This window comes from Thamnophis elegans, chromosome 4 (genome assembly GCF_009769535.1).
Source record: "Thamnophis elegans isolate rThaEle1 chromosome 4, rThaEle1.pri, whole genome shotgun sequence".
NCBI classification, from domain to species: domain Eukaryota; kingdom Metazoa; phylum Chordata; class Lepidosauria; order Squamata; family Colubridae; genus Thamnophis; species Thamnophis elegans.
In genome coordinates, this window is record NC_045544.1 from 90,700,041 (window position 1) to 90,714,572 (window position 14,532).

The 14,532-nt window shown below is 39.1% G+C and overlaps 1 protein-coding gene across 1 annotated transcript in view; it reads right to left on the minus strand.

The window, feature by feature from the left end:
• The window catches only part of SMYD2 (SET and MYND domain containing 2), a 41,260-nt gene extending 27,158 nt beyond the window's left edge, over positions 1–14,102 (minus strand). The window contains exons 1-3 of the mRNA XM_032216259.1: positions 13,587–14,102; positions 8,743–8,806; positions 286–396 (exon numbers count right to left, since the gene is read on the minus strand). Of these exons, the coding sequence (XP_032072150.1) occupies positions 286–396; positions 8,743–8,806; positions 13,587–13,768 (357 nt within the window). The 5' untranslated portion in view covers positions 13,769–14,102. The remainder of the gene's footprint in view (positions 1–285; positions 397–8,742; positions 8,807–13,586) is intronic.
• Between the last annotated feature and the right edge of the window lie 430 nt (positions 14,103–14,532).

Here is a 14,532-nt window from a genome sequence, read left to right on the forward strand (position 1 = left end):
GCAGGTACGCTCAAACCCAGATTCATGTTTTATGGAATCCTGTAAGGGGGAGGGCAATAGGAGGCAGCTTGGCAAATAGAAAAGACAGAGATTATTTCAAGATGCAACATTTTTAAATATTCTTAAGTAATGTATTATTCAGAGGTTCAGCAAAGAAAGATCAATAGTTATAGGCAAAAAGTTAGGAAATAAATTTTGCAGAGATCTGTTATTGACAGACTTATTTTCTTCTTTCCTATCCATCTAGACAAAGCAAGGCAAAACAAATATTTCAGATCAGCTCACCTGCTTGGCAAGAATCCTTGCTGTGAGTCTGACTGTCTCAGAGGGATTCCAGTTCTGTCCAAATATGCACATGGCAGAACACTCCAATTTGTGCAATGGCCAATCTTGCTTCTGAAGAATTAAACATACAATTGGAAAATGCATGAAATTTGTTTTCCAAGGAAAAGATAGCACTGGGGGGGGGGGAATTAAACTTGAAGGTAAAGATATCCTCTTTTCTGACATAAATCCATATGTATCAGTAAGATTTGTAATACTTAAAAGAACATAGAGCCTATCTGCAATACGATAATTGAAAGAACTGATAGGTTAGAGTGTGAAATGTCATTGACCATTGCCTACTTCTTCCATTGCCATGAATAGAAACCATATTATGATCACCATTGCTGATTCTATGAAATGATTGTGTTTGCTACAAATTACACAACAAAGAACTGAAGTAAATCTTGGTTGATCTCTTAAAATCCTATTCTCCAGAAACGATTTCCCAGTGATCTCCACTTATATTTGCCAAAGAAGTAATCATCAGAGATTAAGGCTTAAAAAAAAACCTCGCTATTCGAAGCTGCTGAATACATATGAGATACATATGAGAGAAAACACTGTTGAGGAGTTGCTGACTTTTATGAGGTAGAAAATAATCTTCAAACAATTAATCAACAGTCTTATTTTACTAGCACACATAGACATAGAAAATGCCCAGTTAAGACAGATGCAAAATTGACAATGCCAATATGTCCTTCCAACATGCCCTTCTGACCCCTTTATTCTTTAAGCATAGTTAATTAAATTTTTTCCTCAGGCTGAATCCAACTGAGTTATATGAACTAGTAAGGTGGTTAAAGGGACAAGATATAGATGAATTGTGCAAAACAAGATAAAAGGCAGGAACATTGCAGGAATATGGGAGCAGTGTCTGCATAATATCTGGCACGGAAGCATTCTGACAGAGATCTTTTTAGTGATCACAGCAGGATCACATTTAACATTCTTTTCCACCATTCCTCTAAGCCATTTGATTGATAGCAGGCAGCGTTGTTCTAGCCAACTCTCTAATGCTGTAACGATACTCCAGATTCAAGAGGGGGAAAAAACAGGGCAGCCAATATTTCTCTCTGATTTAAGGATTACAATCAGAAAACTTCTGGAAAGGACATCTGCCTTTTAAAAATGGAAAGGATAACATGAATTGTCTCTGCTGGGGTGTTCAGAATGACTCCCATCTGCTAAGGATGTACTGAACAGAACTTTATGGAAAGTTATCTCTCTCTCACACACACACAACACACACTCACAAAATCAAGTTCTCCAAAGCTAAAATGTGGCTACCTCGATATCTCCTTTCGAAGTCCCCTATGAGTTTTAGATTACTCAGAGGCATGAAGACCAAAGGAAAAGTCACCGAAACCTAAAATAAATAATACATAAAAAGTAGAGGAGAGAATTAAAAAAAAAAAAACCTATGATTGTGAACATCACCAATCTAGATCACACTAATGTTAGAGTCAAAGTTGGAAGTGGTGATTGAAGGCAGGCAAGGGCCTGGATGGGAAGAACCAAAGTAAATTTGAACCCAAAAGAGATGGGTTGTTGTTTAATTATTGAGGTCCAATAAAATGAACAGTGGGAGAAATAATAATGCATATAGATGAGGTGAGCTTTAGAATGTATTTTTTCACTTTTTTTTTTGGACCATCCATCTTCCTCAGAGAGTGACTCTGGGCAGTGTATAATAAAATGTTGCAATCTAAAAACAGTATATAAAAGTTAAAGCTTTAGAAGGAGGCAAGGATGATGAAGTGCAGTTAAATTTAATTAAAAGGTGAAGAGGGGGCTTTCAGGACACTAGCCACCTCCTCTGGGCTCTTCATGCAAAGTGGCAGAGCCATATTTTGTCTCCTTTTTGGGAGTCCAGCAGCGTTGGGCCTGTATCACCTCTGGAGAAAGTAGATTCCAAAGGGTGGGAACAGTGGCAAGGAAGACTCTCTTTCTGGATCTGCCATTTGGAGTTCTTTCACTGACAGGATCTGCAAAATACTTTCCCTGCCTGACTAGGTGGAATGGACTGATGTATTGGGACAAAAACAAGAATTCTTACTTTCAGTACTGTTAATCAATTTCTGAACTGGAAACATAACAGAGAGAAATAAATCTAAAATTCTTTGACTTGAAACATATTACAACTAATAAGACTTGGCAAATTATCTGGACTTGATTGGGAACTGGTTATTTTGGAAAGCTGTTAAAAGACCAGCTATCTTAAATTATATACCATAATACAATGAAAATCATTGTGGAACTGTATAAGTTATACAAATTCCCATGTCCAAAAAGTAATGTTTCTTGATATTTATATTTCTTTTTTTGTTTAAACAAGTACTCAAGGCAGCTAGTAAAAAGAAAAAAGAAAAGACAGTCCAAAAACTATGTATATCATAGTTAATGTTAAATTTAACTGATAGCTTTAAATTAAAATCCTGGTGAAAGAGGCACTTTTAAACATATTTTTCTATCTTCTAGTGAGGAATGTAGTCCATATCTTAAAAGCAATGCATACAGCCTGAGGTGCTAATTACTATTCTTGGAGCAAAGCTTGCAACAACCTAGACTAGAGTTATCATTTCCACACTCAAGTCAACAGCACAATCTGAACAAGATGAAAATATGACTTTAATTTAAGATAGCTGTATATAAACTAGAGATGCAGGTGCAAACCAATTTAATTTGGGAGCCTTTCCCTTTGAATTGCAAGGGACAAGACCCGTGACATCATATCATCACCAGGTTTGGCAGGATTGAACTCCTAGGCTCAATTTCTTCTATTTCTACAACTGGGGATAAAATGGGTGCTAATCCTAAAAATAGGGAGGGGAGGAAATACCCATTCTATGGTGCTTTTTAAAAAAAATGGAGTTAATAGATACCTGCTCTGTTTCAACGAAGACTCAGATACAAGGAAAGTACAATGTTTTGCTTCATAATTATTCACTGTGCTGATAACCATTAAACATAAATTAGCTGACTCCAAGCCATAACCTCATAAACTACTTTCTTTAACCCTGATATAGCTCTTATTCATATTATAGCCTTGCATAGTTCTGATTTCAGAATATAGACAATCAAGATTTTTGAAACTATAGTAAATAAAGCCATGCAATGTCCATTATATGTGTAGAAAGTCCATCATGAAATTATTATATGATTGCACATCTTAAGGATTCATATATTAATCTGCCTTCAACTTTTAAGTGTCCAAAAATCCTGGTGGAAGAATCTTCCTTCTTGGATGACCGTTTAAAGGCTTGTTTTATGGTGAGAGCCAGAATGTTAAACCAGAAGCAAATCATCCACATTACTATTGAAAATTCAGCCAGATTCCCTAGAGGTGCTTAATTTATTCAGAATAATTACAAGCTGAGAAGGGAATCCAAATAGCAATACATATACAAAAAGTAATGTAATGAAAAGTCATAGGAGGAATAGAAGATACACAATTTTTTCCCTTTCCCCCCATCCCCTCCCATACATCCCATAAAACATGGATGGGAAGATTAACAAACCAACAGTAGCTCAAAATGAACCACAATGTATATTTATGACTATTCTGAACAAGAACTCTACAAACCCTAAAGCATCTGAATAACCCCCCTCAAAATGAAATTAGGAATAAAGGCATGTATTTATACAAACAACAGAAATAGACACCCCCTACAAATAAGGGAATGTAGCATTTTCAGTATGTTCAAAAAAAGTAAGGTTGTTGTTTGTTTCAAATGAATTATCAGATTTATAGAGAGTCCTGGTCTGACCAGGACAATAATGACTTCAGATGGGTTTTCCTCCAGGAAAAAGGAATTTCAGCAAAACAGCAGATTCGCCAGAAGTATTTAATTTACTTCTGCCTTTGATCGTGGTGAGCTGGCAGTAGCACTAAAAAGGGATCAGGCCACAATAACACCACATGGTGGGGACACCATCAGAGAGTGTTCTGGTATAGAGCATTAAAGCTGGGAGTGTAATTAATCTACAGTGTTCAAACAAACCAGAAGGCATGGCTATTCAGGATTTATGAAGTGGATTGGTTTTAAATGACTCATAAGTCCAGTTGAAAGAAGGACTACTCAAATTTAGAAGAGAACTTGAAATAATTTTTATTTCAGACGATTTCAAATATAAAATTTTATTTCATTTCCAAACACTTGCTAGTACACTATTCATTGTGAAACTATATTCATCTCCCCATATTACAAAGCTGTTAAGAATAATATGCCTGTAACTCTTTCATGACCCTTCATCCAATCATATAAAAACATATAAAAACGACTCTGTGTGTGTGGTGTATGTTCCAGCATAACTCTGGAATGCCTCGAGCAATTTCAATCAAATTTGGTACACAGATGACTTACTCTCTGGAGAAAAATATTGTGGGGGTAACATACCCCTAACACCTCTCAGGGTGGGGGGTGTTCTATTAAGATACAGCCTGTTGTGCCTTAAATGGCTTCTACTGTTCTGCCATAAAAGGTCTTCCACTGTACAGCTATCCTGCCTGACATTTGCAGTAAATGACAGTTTCATCAAACCAATACACAGAAACCTTCCAGGCAGTAAAATAAATAAGAAGCATGCAGATACACAATAGTAAGTCAGCTTATCTGCTGTATTTAGAATCAGACAATATGCAAAAAGCATTACCTCAGTTTTGGTGATTTAACAACAGCAACACAAAAAAAATCAAAGTGTGAACAGCAATTCTAATGATAACAAATTCTTCTCTGTTTTTGTCAATTCTGAATAGTTCAGCTTGGTCTCAGTTCTAGATAGAGTCAGAAAGAATCTATCAGAAAGAGGAGAGAAAGGGAAGATGGCCTTGGCCTAATTTTAAAAGCCTTTTGCAAACCATCTATTCAGACTCAAAAAAGAACGGCATCACTCTTCAATGACAGTCATATTAGATGGTGAAAAAAATGGAAGGTAGAAAAGAAAGTGTTAAAAAGAAGATTGACATTGTCTGGGAGTGTGATAACCAGAGGTAAGGCTATTTTGGTGGTGAATCTTTTGCCACAATACTGTCTCCTAATCTTCAGATAATAAAAAAATTGCATATTTGTCCAAGCAGTTGCAATCATTCTTGTCTCCACTATCTTTAAATTTTAATATATTTTAGCTTCTCCAAATAGTTTAATTTATCTATTAAACTATTATTAAATGCTATTAGACTATTATTATTGTACAATTGTATCACAGCGGCCAGTTGTTTCGCTGGATTTGGCATTGGTTACTAGTCGGGCCCCACCCAGGGGCCTAGGACGTCGTAACATATTTTCGTAATATGCGTGCAGATCCAAGCAGTGCGGCTTTTTGCATTTGACTGATGGTGATTTTGTCAATTTTTAACTGTTTTAAATGTAATTCCAGTGCTTTTGGAATAGCACCCAGTGTGCCAATTACCACTGGAATTACCACTGCTGGTTTGTGCCATAGTCGTTGAATTTCGATTTTTAAGTCCTGGTATCTTGCGATTTTTTCATGTTCCTTCTCGGCGACCCTGCTATCACCTGGTATTGCAATGTCTATGATTGTGACCTTATTTTTCTCAACCAGTGTGATGTCTGGTGTATTATGCGCCAGTATTTTGTCGGTTTGTATACGGAAATCCCACAAGATCTTGACCATCTGATTTTCGGTGACTTTTTCAGGCTGATGTTCCCACCAGTTTGTTGCTGTTTTAATATTATAATTTTTGCACAAATTCCAATGGATCATTTGTGCTACTGAATTGTGCCGCAATTTATAATCAGTCTGCACGATTTTTTTACAGCAGCTGAGAATGTGATCAACAGTTTCGTCAGCTTCTTTGCAAAGTCTGCATTTGGCATCATCAGAGGATTTTTCGATTTTGGCCTTAATGGCATTTGTGCGGATAGCTTGTTCTTGCGCAGCCAGGATTAGTGACTCTGTTTCTTTCTTTAATGTACCTGTTTTTAACCATAACCAAGTTTGTTCCCTGTCCACTTTATCTTTTATTTTTTCCAGAAATTGACCATGCAGTGCTTTGTTCTGCCAACTCTCCATTCTTGATTTTATCACATCTTTTCTGTATTCTTGTTTTGTCTGTTGGGCCTTCAGTAGATTTTTGTTCTTTACTTCGATTAATAGATGTTCTTGACTTTCTTTTAAATAATCAGCCAGTGCATGTTTTTCTTCTTCAACTGTTTGCTTCACTTGTAATAATCCTCTGCCACCTGATTTTCGGGGCAGATATAGTCTATCAGTATCACCACGTGGATGTAAACTGTAGTGCATTGTCATTAGTTTCCTGGTTTTTTCGGTCCAAAAGGTCCAAATCAGTTTGTGTCCAGTTAACTATGCCAGCTGTGTATCTTATAACTGGTATTGCCCAGGTATTTATGGCCTTGATTGTATTTCCACCATTCAATTTAGATTTCAAAATTTTCCTAACTCTGTTGGTGTACTCTCGCCTGACAATAGTTTTTACTTCTCCATGCTTGATGTTATCCAACTGCAGAATGCCTAAGTATTTGTAGGCTTCATTTTCTTTGCATTTAATTAGTTGGCCATTGGGCATTTCAATTCCCTCAGATGCAGTGATTTTGCCCCTTTTTATGGATACAGTGGCGCATTTTTCCATGCCAAACTGCATTGAAATATCGGTGCTGAATACTCGGACTGTATTTGTCAATGATTGGATTTCTATTTCTGACTTTCCATAGAGTTTCAAATCATCCATATATAGTAAATGCGAAATTTTTTCAGCTTTTTTGGCTGTTTGGTAGCCTAATTTCATTTTTTTAAAGATTACTGATAGTGGGATCATTGCGATGATGAAGAGAAGAGGTGAAAGTGAATCACCCTGGAAAATTCCTCGCTTGATATTAACCATTCCGTAGCTCTCATTCCCTACTGCCAACTCAGTTCTCCATTGTTTCATTGCCTTTTCAGTAAAGGATGTAATATTTTTGCTAATGCCAGTTGTTTCTAAGCATTTTATGATCCAACTATGTGGCAGTGAGTCAAATGCCTTTATTATTATTATTATTATTATTATTATTATTATTATTATTATTATATTATTATTATAATATATTATTATATAATATATTATATTATATAATATATTATATTATATTATATATTATATTATTATATAATATTATTATTATTATTATTATGTTTATCATTTTACTTTCTATCCTTAAATATTCTATTGTCAGTTTTGCTTCTGTGCATCATATCATTCTTGCCAAAAATGAAGAAAAGCAAAGTTTGCTTCTGTGTCTTATTCTGTTAGCTCAAGAGGATAAAAGATACATAGATTCTAATTCATTGATTAAAAGTAGCAATAAGGCATCATAGGATATGAATGACAATGATTACAAAAGTATCGATCTATATAGCAATCTTTCTAGGGTAAAACTGGCTATGATTATATAAATTTGCCTGATTCAATTCCATTTTCATATGATTCCTTATGATTTCTTAGATCGTACTTTCCTGACGTATAATCATATGGCAATGTAAATTAATTCCAAACTGACTCCATAGATTAGTTTCAATCTGGAATATAAACAGAAATCTTCGAGGTGGCAGTGGAAATCCACATACAACAATTATGTAGGAATGCTCTAAACTGGAAAAAAACACTTTTAAATTATGGTTAAAAACCTGTTTTGTGCACAAAAGCTTTATAAGTGGTAGTAAATATTCAAAATTAGCTTAATAGTACTTCCTCTGCCTATGTAATATAAGTATAAAACTACCAAACCAGGCACAGTTGGTTTGTAAACACACACTATTATTATTAGCAGCAATGAAGTACATTTGCAAACAGATTCTCCCACCCACTCACACACCACACACACACACAAACCAAAGCTAAATCTAGTCTTTATTTCTGATTGCTCAGATAGGCACAAGCTTCCTCATCGGCTTAGTGAAATAACGTTAAACCATCTGGTTCCCTAAAAGTAGGCAGAAGCTTTTGAAGCAATTAGGGCCATGTAGCAGTCAACTAATCTAATGGCTCAGCAGTCCTGTGATCCAGCACAGCTGATCCTCAGTGACTTGTTATGGTAGTGTTTTTCAATCTTGGCAACTTTTAAGCTGGGTGGACTTCAACTCCCAGAATTCCCTCAGCCACCAAGGGAATTCTGGGAGTCGAAGTCCATGCAACTTAAAGTAGCCAAGGCTGAGAAATAATGCATTCTGGCAATTTCCAAATTCCTAGAATGGTTCAGGTCTTGACTTAGTTCCAACCAGACCCCCTGATCAATAACGTCCCCTTACTTCCCCCTGCAGCCTTTCTTTGTGCTACACTGAACTTTTCAATCCCTGTTTCCATCTACAAACTACAGTACCTGGAAATTATTATCTGACATAAAGATATTCAGAAACACAGCATTAAGAACAAAAAGCCACATTTATTGGATTACTCACCTGGCATTCCACATTGCAGTAAAAAGCCTGCTTGCATTTTCCACACCGGGACAATCCTTCTTTCCTAAACAGAAGAAAGTATAAAATGGTCATGCTTTCTTTATGACAATAGCATCCTTTAGTACTGCAGCATACAAAAAAACCAACAACAAAGAGTAAACCCTATAAGGACAAAGACAGATTCATAGTTACGTATAACGATCATCATCATTATAAAAAGTTGCCAAGATAAGCTTTATTCTCTAGAGGGTTGGCAGTTTTCAGCCCATGGGCATCGCTCTGCCAGCAGATATTTCTCTTGATGGTCATTAGGTTCACTGCTACTTGACATTTTTCTTAGATCCATTCTGTAAAAGTGCCATGGTCTTTTGAATGATTAAGCAGGTCACTAGCCCCCAAATTATGTCTACCTCTACTTCTACTCTTCCTTTTATTTCTATTTACTTTTCAAGAATTGCTTTCTGCTCCTGTATTAATAGTATAAGATACAGAAATACAAAATAAAATAGTACGAAAGATAGGACAGGGAAAGGGGGATGCAGAGGTGGTATTCAGCAGGTTCTGACCAGTTCTGGAGAACCGGTAGCGGAACTTTTGAGTAGTTTGGAGAACTGGTAAATACCACCTCTGACTGGCCCCACCCCCATCTATTCTCTGCCTCCTGAGTCCCAGCTGATTGGGAGGGAATGTGGATTTTGCAGTAACCTTCCCCTGGAGTGGGGAGGGAATTGAGATTTTACAGTATCCTTATCCTGCCACGCCCACCATGCCACGCCCATCAAGCCATGTCACGCCCACCATGTCACGCCCACAGAACCCATAGTAAAAAAATTTGAATCCCACCACTGAGGTAGGGGGAAGGGGAGGGACGGCTTTGACTTCTGATTTGCTTTGGTGCAGTAGAATAAAATAATAACATGGAACCTCAACTTTTTACTTTTACATAATAGTATAAACTAGCCATTTCTATAGCAACAAACCTATCTAATTGGTAAAACCCCAAATTAAAGTTTCATTTTTTTCCCACCTCAAGCACAAAAATCAAAAGCAGCTTCCAAGTAGAAACAAAGTAGTTGTATTTTAGTTTTTCATCAAAGCAGTCAGTGTAGCCATCTCTGCTAACTCCATCAACTTCTGCATCCATTGTTGGAATCAACAATGATTCCATTTTTTGCATAAAGTAATCTTGCTGCCATCAACATATACAGCATCAACGTTCCAGGGTTTTTCCCCCAAATCTTTTCCCATTAAACCCAAAAGAAAAGTTTCTGTTTTTATCTTTATGTTTACTTTCTTTTCTATTTCTGTATCTTATACTATTAGTACATAAATACAAACTTAAGTTAATAACAATTGCTTTTTGTTCTTAACACTTAAGCCAAATATTATGATTTTCCTCTATGATATCCAGTGCTGTTACTAAGCCGTGTTTCCATGATAATTCTTTGGACTTGAATAATGTACAGAAAATATGGGAAGCCATGAGATCCAGCAAAGCCAAGGCAACTTTGCAAACCTAAGCTGGGCTACCATGTTCTTTTTAGAGAGAAGAGCTTTTCTCCTGGCAACCTTTTCAAACAAACCATACTTGTTCAGTTTTTTTCTAATTGTACTGTCATGAACATTTAAGGCCTGTAGAGTCTGAGATGTAACTCTTGCATTTTTTGCAATTTCTCTGAGTATTGCACAGTCTGACCTTGGGATGAATTTGCTGAGATGTCCAACTACTGGGAAGATTGGCAGCTGTCTTGAATGTTTTCCATTTGTGAATAATCTTCTTCACTGTAGAATGATGGACTTTAAATTGCCTGGAAACCATCTTATAACTTTGTCCAGATTGATGGGCAGCAACAATTACTTCTCTAAGATCTTTGCTGATGTCTTTACTCTTTGCCATTGTATTAACATTACATCACAATGCTGAAGACTAGCAAACACCTAAAACTTTGGCTCTTATAGTCACACAGGCTGATGATCAAGGGCACTTGATTAGCAATATCTGGCTGCTACTTAGCCTCTTTATACCTATGGAAGCAGTAAGGGTCTAGCAGTAAGTTTTTCACACATGACTTCTACATTTTGGCGTCATGCTCCTGTTAATTCATCTAAGCTACAAATGTTACAAGTTTTGTTTCACAATGAAACATCCTTTTATACATAAAAAAAATAATCATAGCACAGAATAATGCATTGCTCAATAGTTCTGTAGGAGATGACCAGGCTGAGCCCGAGGGAGAGGTCAAACATAGCCTCAATCTTGAGTCCCTTCGAACCCCCAAGAGATCTAAGTCCAGTCCACCTTGAATTCCATTGACTCTTATCCACTGTCAATTTGCTTTGACTGTTAGTAAATTCAGGTTTATGTCAAGCCCCAAGGCAATGAGGAAATCCAGGCTGCTCAAATGAATATAAAGGTTAATTGCAAGTTTAAGTTCCCTATAATAAATGCACCAAGCCTAGAACTAAATAAGTAGCAATGAAGGCCTGGGAAAAGTTATTCAGATGTTGTAACATGTTTATACAAAGATCAGAATCATGCATGCAATATTTTTCCCCCCTGCAGCTTCTGAATTTTGATGTTGGAGAAGTCTATTGAGACCCTTTGTGGTCAACTCTAAAACAAACAAATGAAACATAGAATAAATCCAGTGCAGAGTTCCCAAACCCATGGCATAAATGACCAGGCTTAATTTATATTTTGGACACATCATTCAATGGCTCAGTTTTCCTGAGATCACAATGTGTGGAAAGATGGAAAAAATATGACTGACAGCAAAGTGCTTGGACCCTATTACAGTGGTGATCTATAAACCAGAAACATTCCTAAAGGGTCCAGTTGGGGATAGATCATCCTAGACCATGCCCCCAACCTTTTGGGCACCAGGAACCAGTTCCGTGGAGAGAGGGTTTTACGTGGACTGGAAGGGGCATATTTCATCTGCTGCCTGCATCCTGCGGATGGGGCTTCATTTGTTTGTGTGGTCCAGTTTCTGGCATACCACAGACTGTTGCCAATCCACCAACTGGGGGTGGTTGGGGACCGCTATACTAGACAAGGTCTATTTATGCAGTTGCTAAAAGTTGACACCAACTTGAGGTACCAAAATCAACTCAAACTATTCAAGCCATGCTTATTTGTTCTATTTGACAATGTGGACTGCCCTTTATGATATGGGCTGAAGGAAGAATACAAGAAACAGGCGGTTAATGAAATTACATCCTGGGTCTCATTTTAGGTCCACAATTCAGCTGTGAGACAAGAGAAATAACAGCAGAAGGTGAGACCGTGTTCAAAACACCTGTGCTTCCCTTGCTGATCAGGAACCTTAATCATCACTGAGTGGATGATCAAACACGAGTCAGCAATGTGAGGCAACAGCCAAAAGGGCTAAAACAATCCTTGGTTGTTTGGTTTGGTTTGGTTTGGTTTATTGGATTTATATGCCACCCTTCTCCCAAGGACTCAGGGCGGCGTACAACATTAAAAAAAACACATATTATAAAAGTTAAAAAAAAATTAAATAGAATATCCCAAACAAACCCAATTAGGATTAACAATAACATTTTTTTAAAAAAAAATGATTAAAATTAACAATGATCAATAATTTATTTTGTTTTGTTCAGGCCAGGCTGGTTGATGGAAAAGCCAACTTTTTAGGGCGTGGCGGAAGGACCGGAGGTCAGGGATTATGTGAAGCTCTGGGGGCAGCTCATTCCAGAGGGAAGGCGCTCCCACAGAGAAGGCTCTCCCCCCTGGGGGTCGCTAGCTGACACTGTCTGGCTGATGGCACCCTGAGGAGGCCAACTCTGTGGGATCGCACTGGACGGTGGGAGGCTACCGGTGGCAGTAGGTGGTCTCGCAGGTATCCTGGGCCTAAGCCATTGTAAAAACAAAAACATCCAATCAAGATCACATGAAGTATTAGTACCTCTTTATAAAGCCTTGGCAAGACCACACCTGGAATATACTGCATCTAGTTTTGGTCACCACATTACAATAATATATTGAAACTTTGCAAAAAAAATATGCAAAGAAGAGCAACTAAAATGATTAAAGACTTGGGAACTAAAACATATGAAGAACAATTGCAGGATTTGGGTTTGGTTAGTCTAGAGGAAAGAAGGACTGGGGGGGGGGGGGATAGCAGTATTCCAGTATTTGAGAGGCTGCCACAAAGAGGAAGGAGTCAATTTATTTTCCAAAGCACCAGAGGGCAAGGCAAGAAACAATGGATGGAAACTAATCAAGGAATTGAGGAGAAACCTCCTAACAGTGAGGAAAATTAACCAGTAGAACAGCTTGCCTTCAGCCATTGTGGGTGCGTCATTACTGGAGGTTTTTAAGAAGAGACTGGACAGTCGCTTGTCTGAAATGGTACAGGCTCTCCTGCTTAAGCAGGGGGCTACGCTAGAAGACCTCCAAGGCCTCTTCCAGCTCGATTCTGCTTCTCATTTCTATACACTCACACCCGTTGCGCAGTTTCTGCACGCGGAACAGCCAAACGATTGGCCTCAACGCAGGGCGGGCACCTGTTGAGCTGCTATCGGTCTGACAACCGCATTAAGCCCACGAGGTGAAGGAGGAAGCGGCTGCGCTTAGCTAACATCCGGGTTTAGGGAGGAGGAGGAGATTATTGTATTTTTAAAGCACGAGAGGCGCAAGTTCCACGAAGGCCTTTCCCACTCCACCCACCCACCCTGCCCGCAACTCTCGGGAGCCACCCGGAAGCGAGGGACCATAGCATCGTGGTGGGACCCGGGGGGGGGGGGGACACTCGTTCGGCCTCGGCCTAGTCTCCTTCCTCGCAGGGCGGCCGGCAGCCCGTCTTCTCTCTGCGTGGTACCTGGCAAAGCAGCATTCGCAATGGTTACCCCTCTCGTTGACAGTCAGCACGCAAGTGAAGGCCGGGCAAGAGAAGAGCAGCTCCCCAATGACGAAACGGCGCAGCGCCCGCAGGCCCCGGCCCTTCCCGGGACTCTGGAACTTCTCCAGCCCTTCCATCTGGGAAGGGGCTGCCGCGCGCATGACTCCAGGGGCGCCGCTGCCTTCAAGCAACGCGGCTCCGGGATGGCGGCACGTCTCTCGGATCTATTAATGGAGCGCCCGCCACCCGCAGCGCCCGGTTCCAGCGAGTCAGCCACCGCGGCACATACATGGGCATGAACGGCAGCAGCTGCCGGCTCCCTGAAAAAAGTGCGCCGGAGCCCGCTGGGTCCTAGAGGCAATGAGTGCCGCTGAGATTGAGCACAACCAGCCCGCCTTTGGAAGGAAAAGTTTGGACGACCCAATTGCAGGAGCCCGAGGCAGGGTTTGCTGCATCTCCCGAGCGCCTCCTTTGCTACCCCGCGGTTTGTTAAAGCCATGCACAAAGGCTGGGCTTTTGCACCAGTAAGTTGTTCGAAGACCAAATCGCTCCTAGTGACATCGCGCTGGGTGCCGGCTGCCTTGTTGGTCTAGGAGGTCTCTGGGCCTATCTCCAGTAGAAATAAAAACGGTGTTTTCAGTGAGGGTCGGTCTTTTCAGTACGAATCGGTTAGGTCTGATCCAGAATTTGAGGGGGGGGCGACCCTCCACTAAAAATGGAGTAGTAGTAAAATATTATTCGTGTGATATTTATGGAAGTTTAAAAAGCATATAGCAAGTTTCTTTCAAACAGGTTACAGTTGATGAAATGTAAGATATTATGGCCAGATAATTAATAGAATTCACTTCAGTTTAATTATTGAAATTTAAACTAACATCCCTTCTAATTGAGAGTGAGATGAGCAGTATCTAAATTTGATAAAATT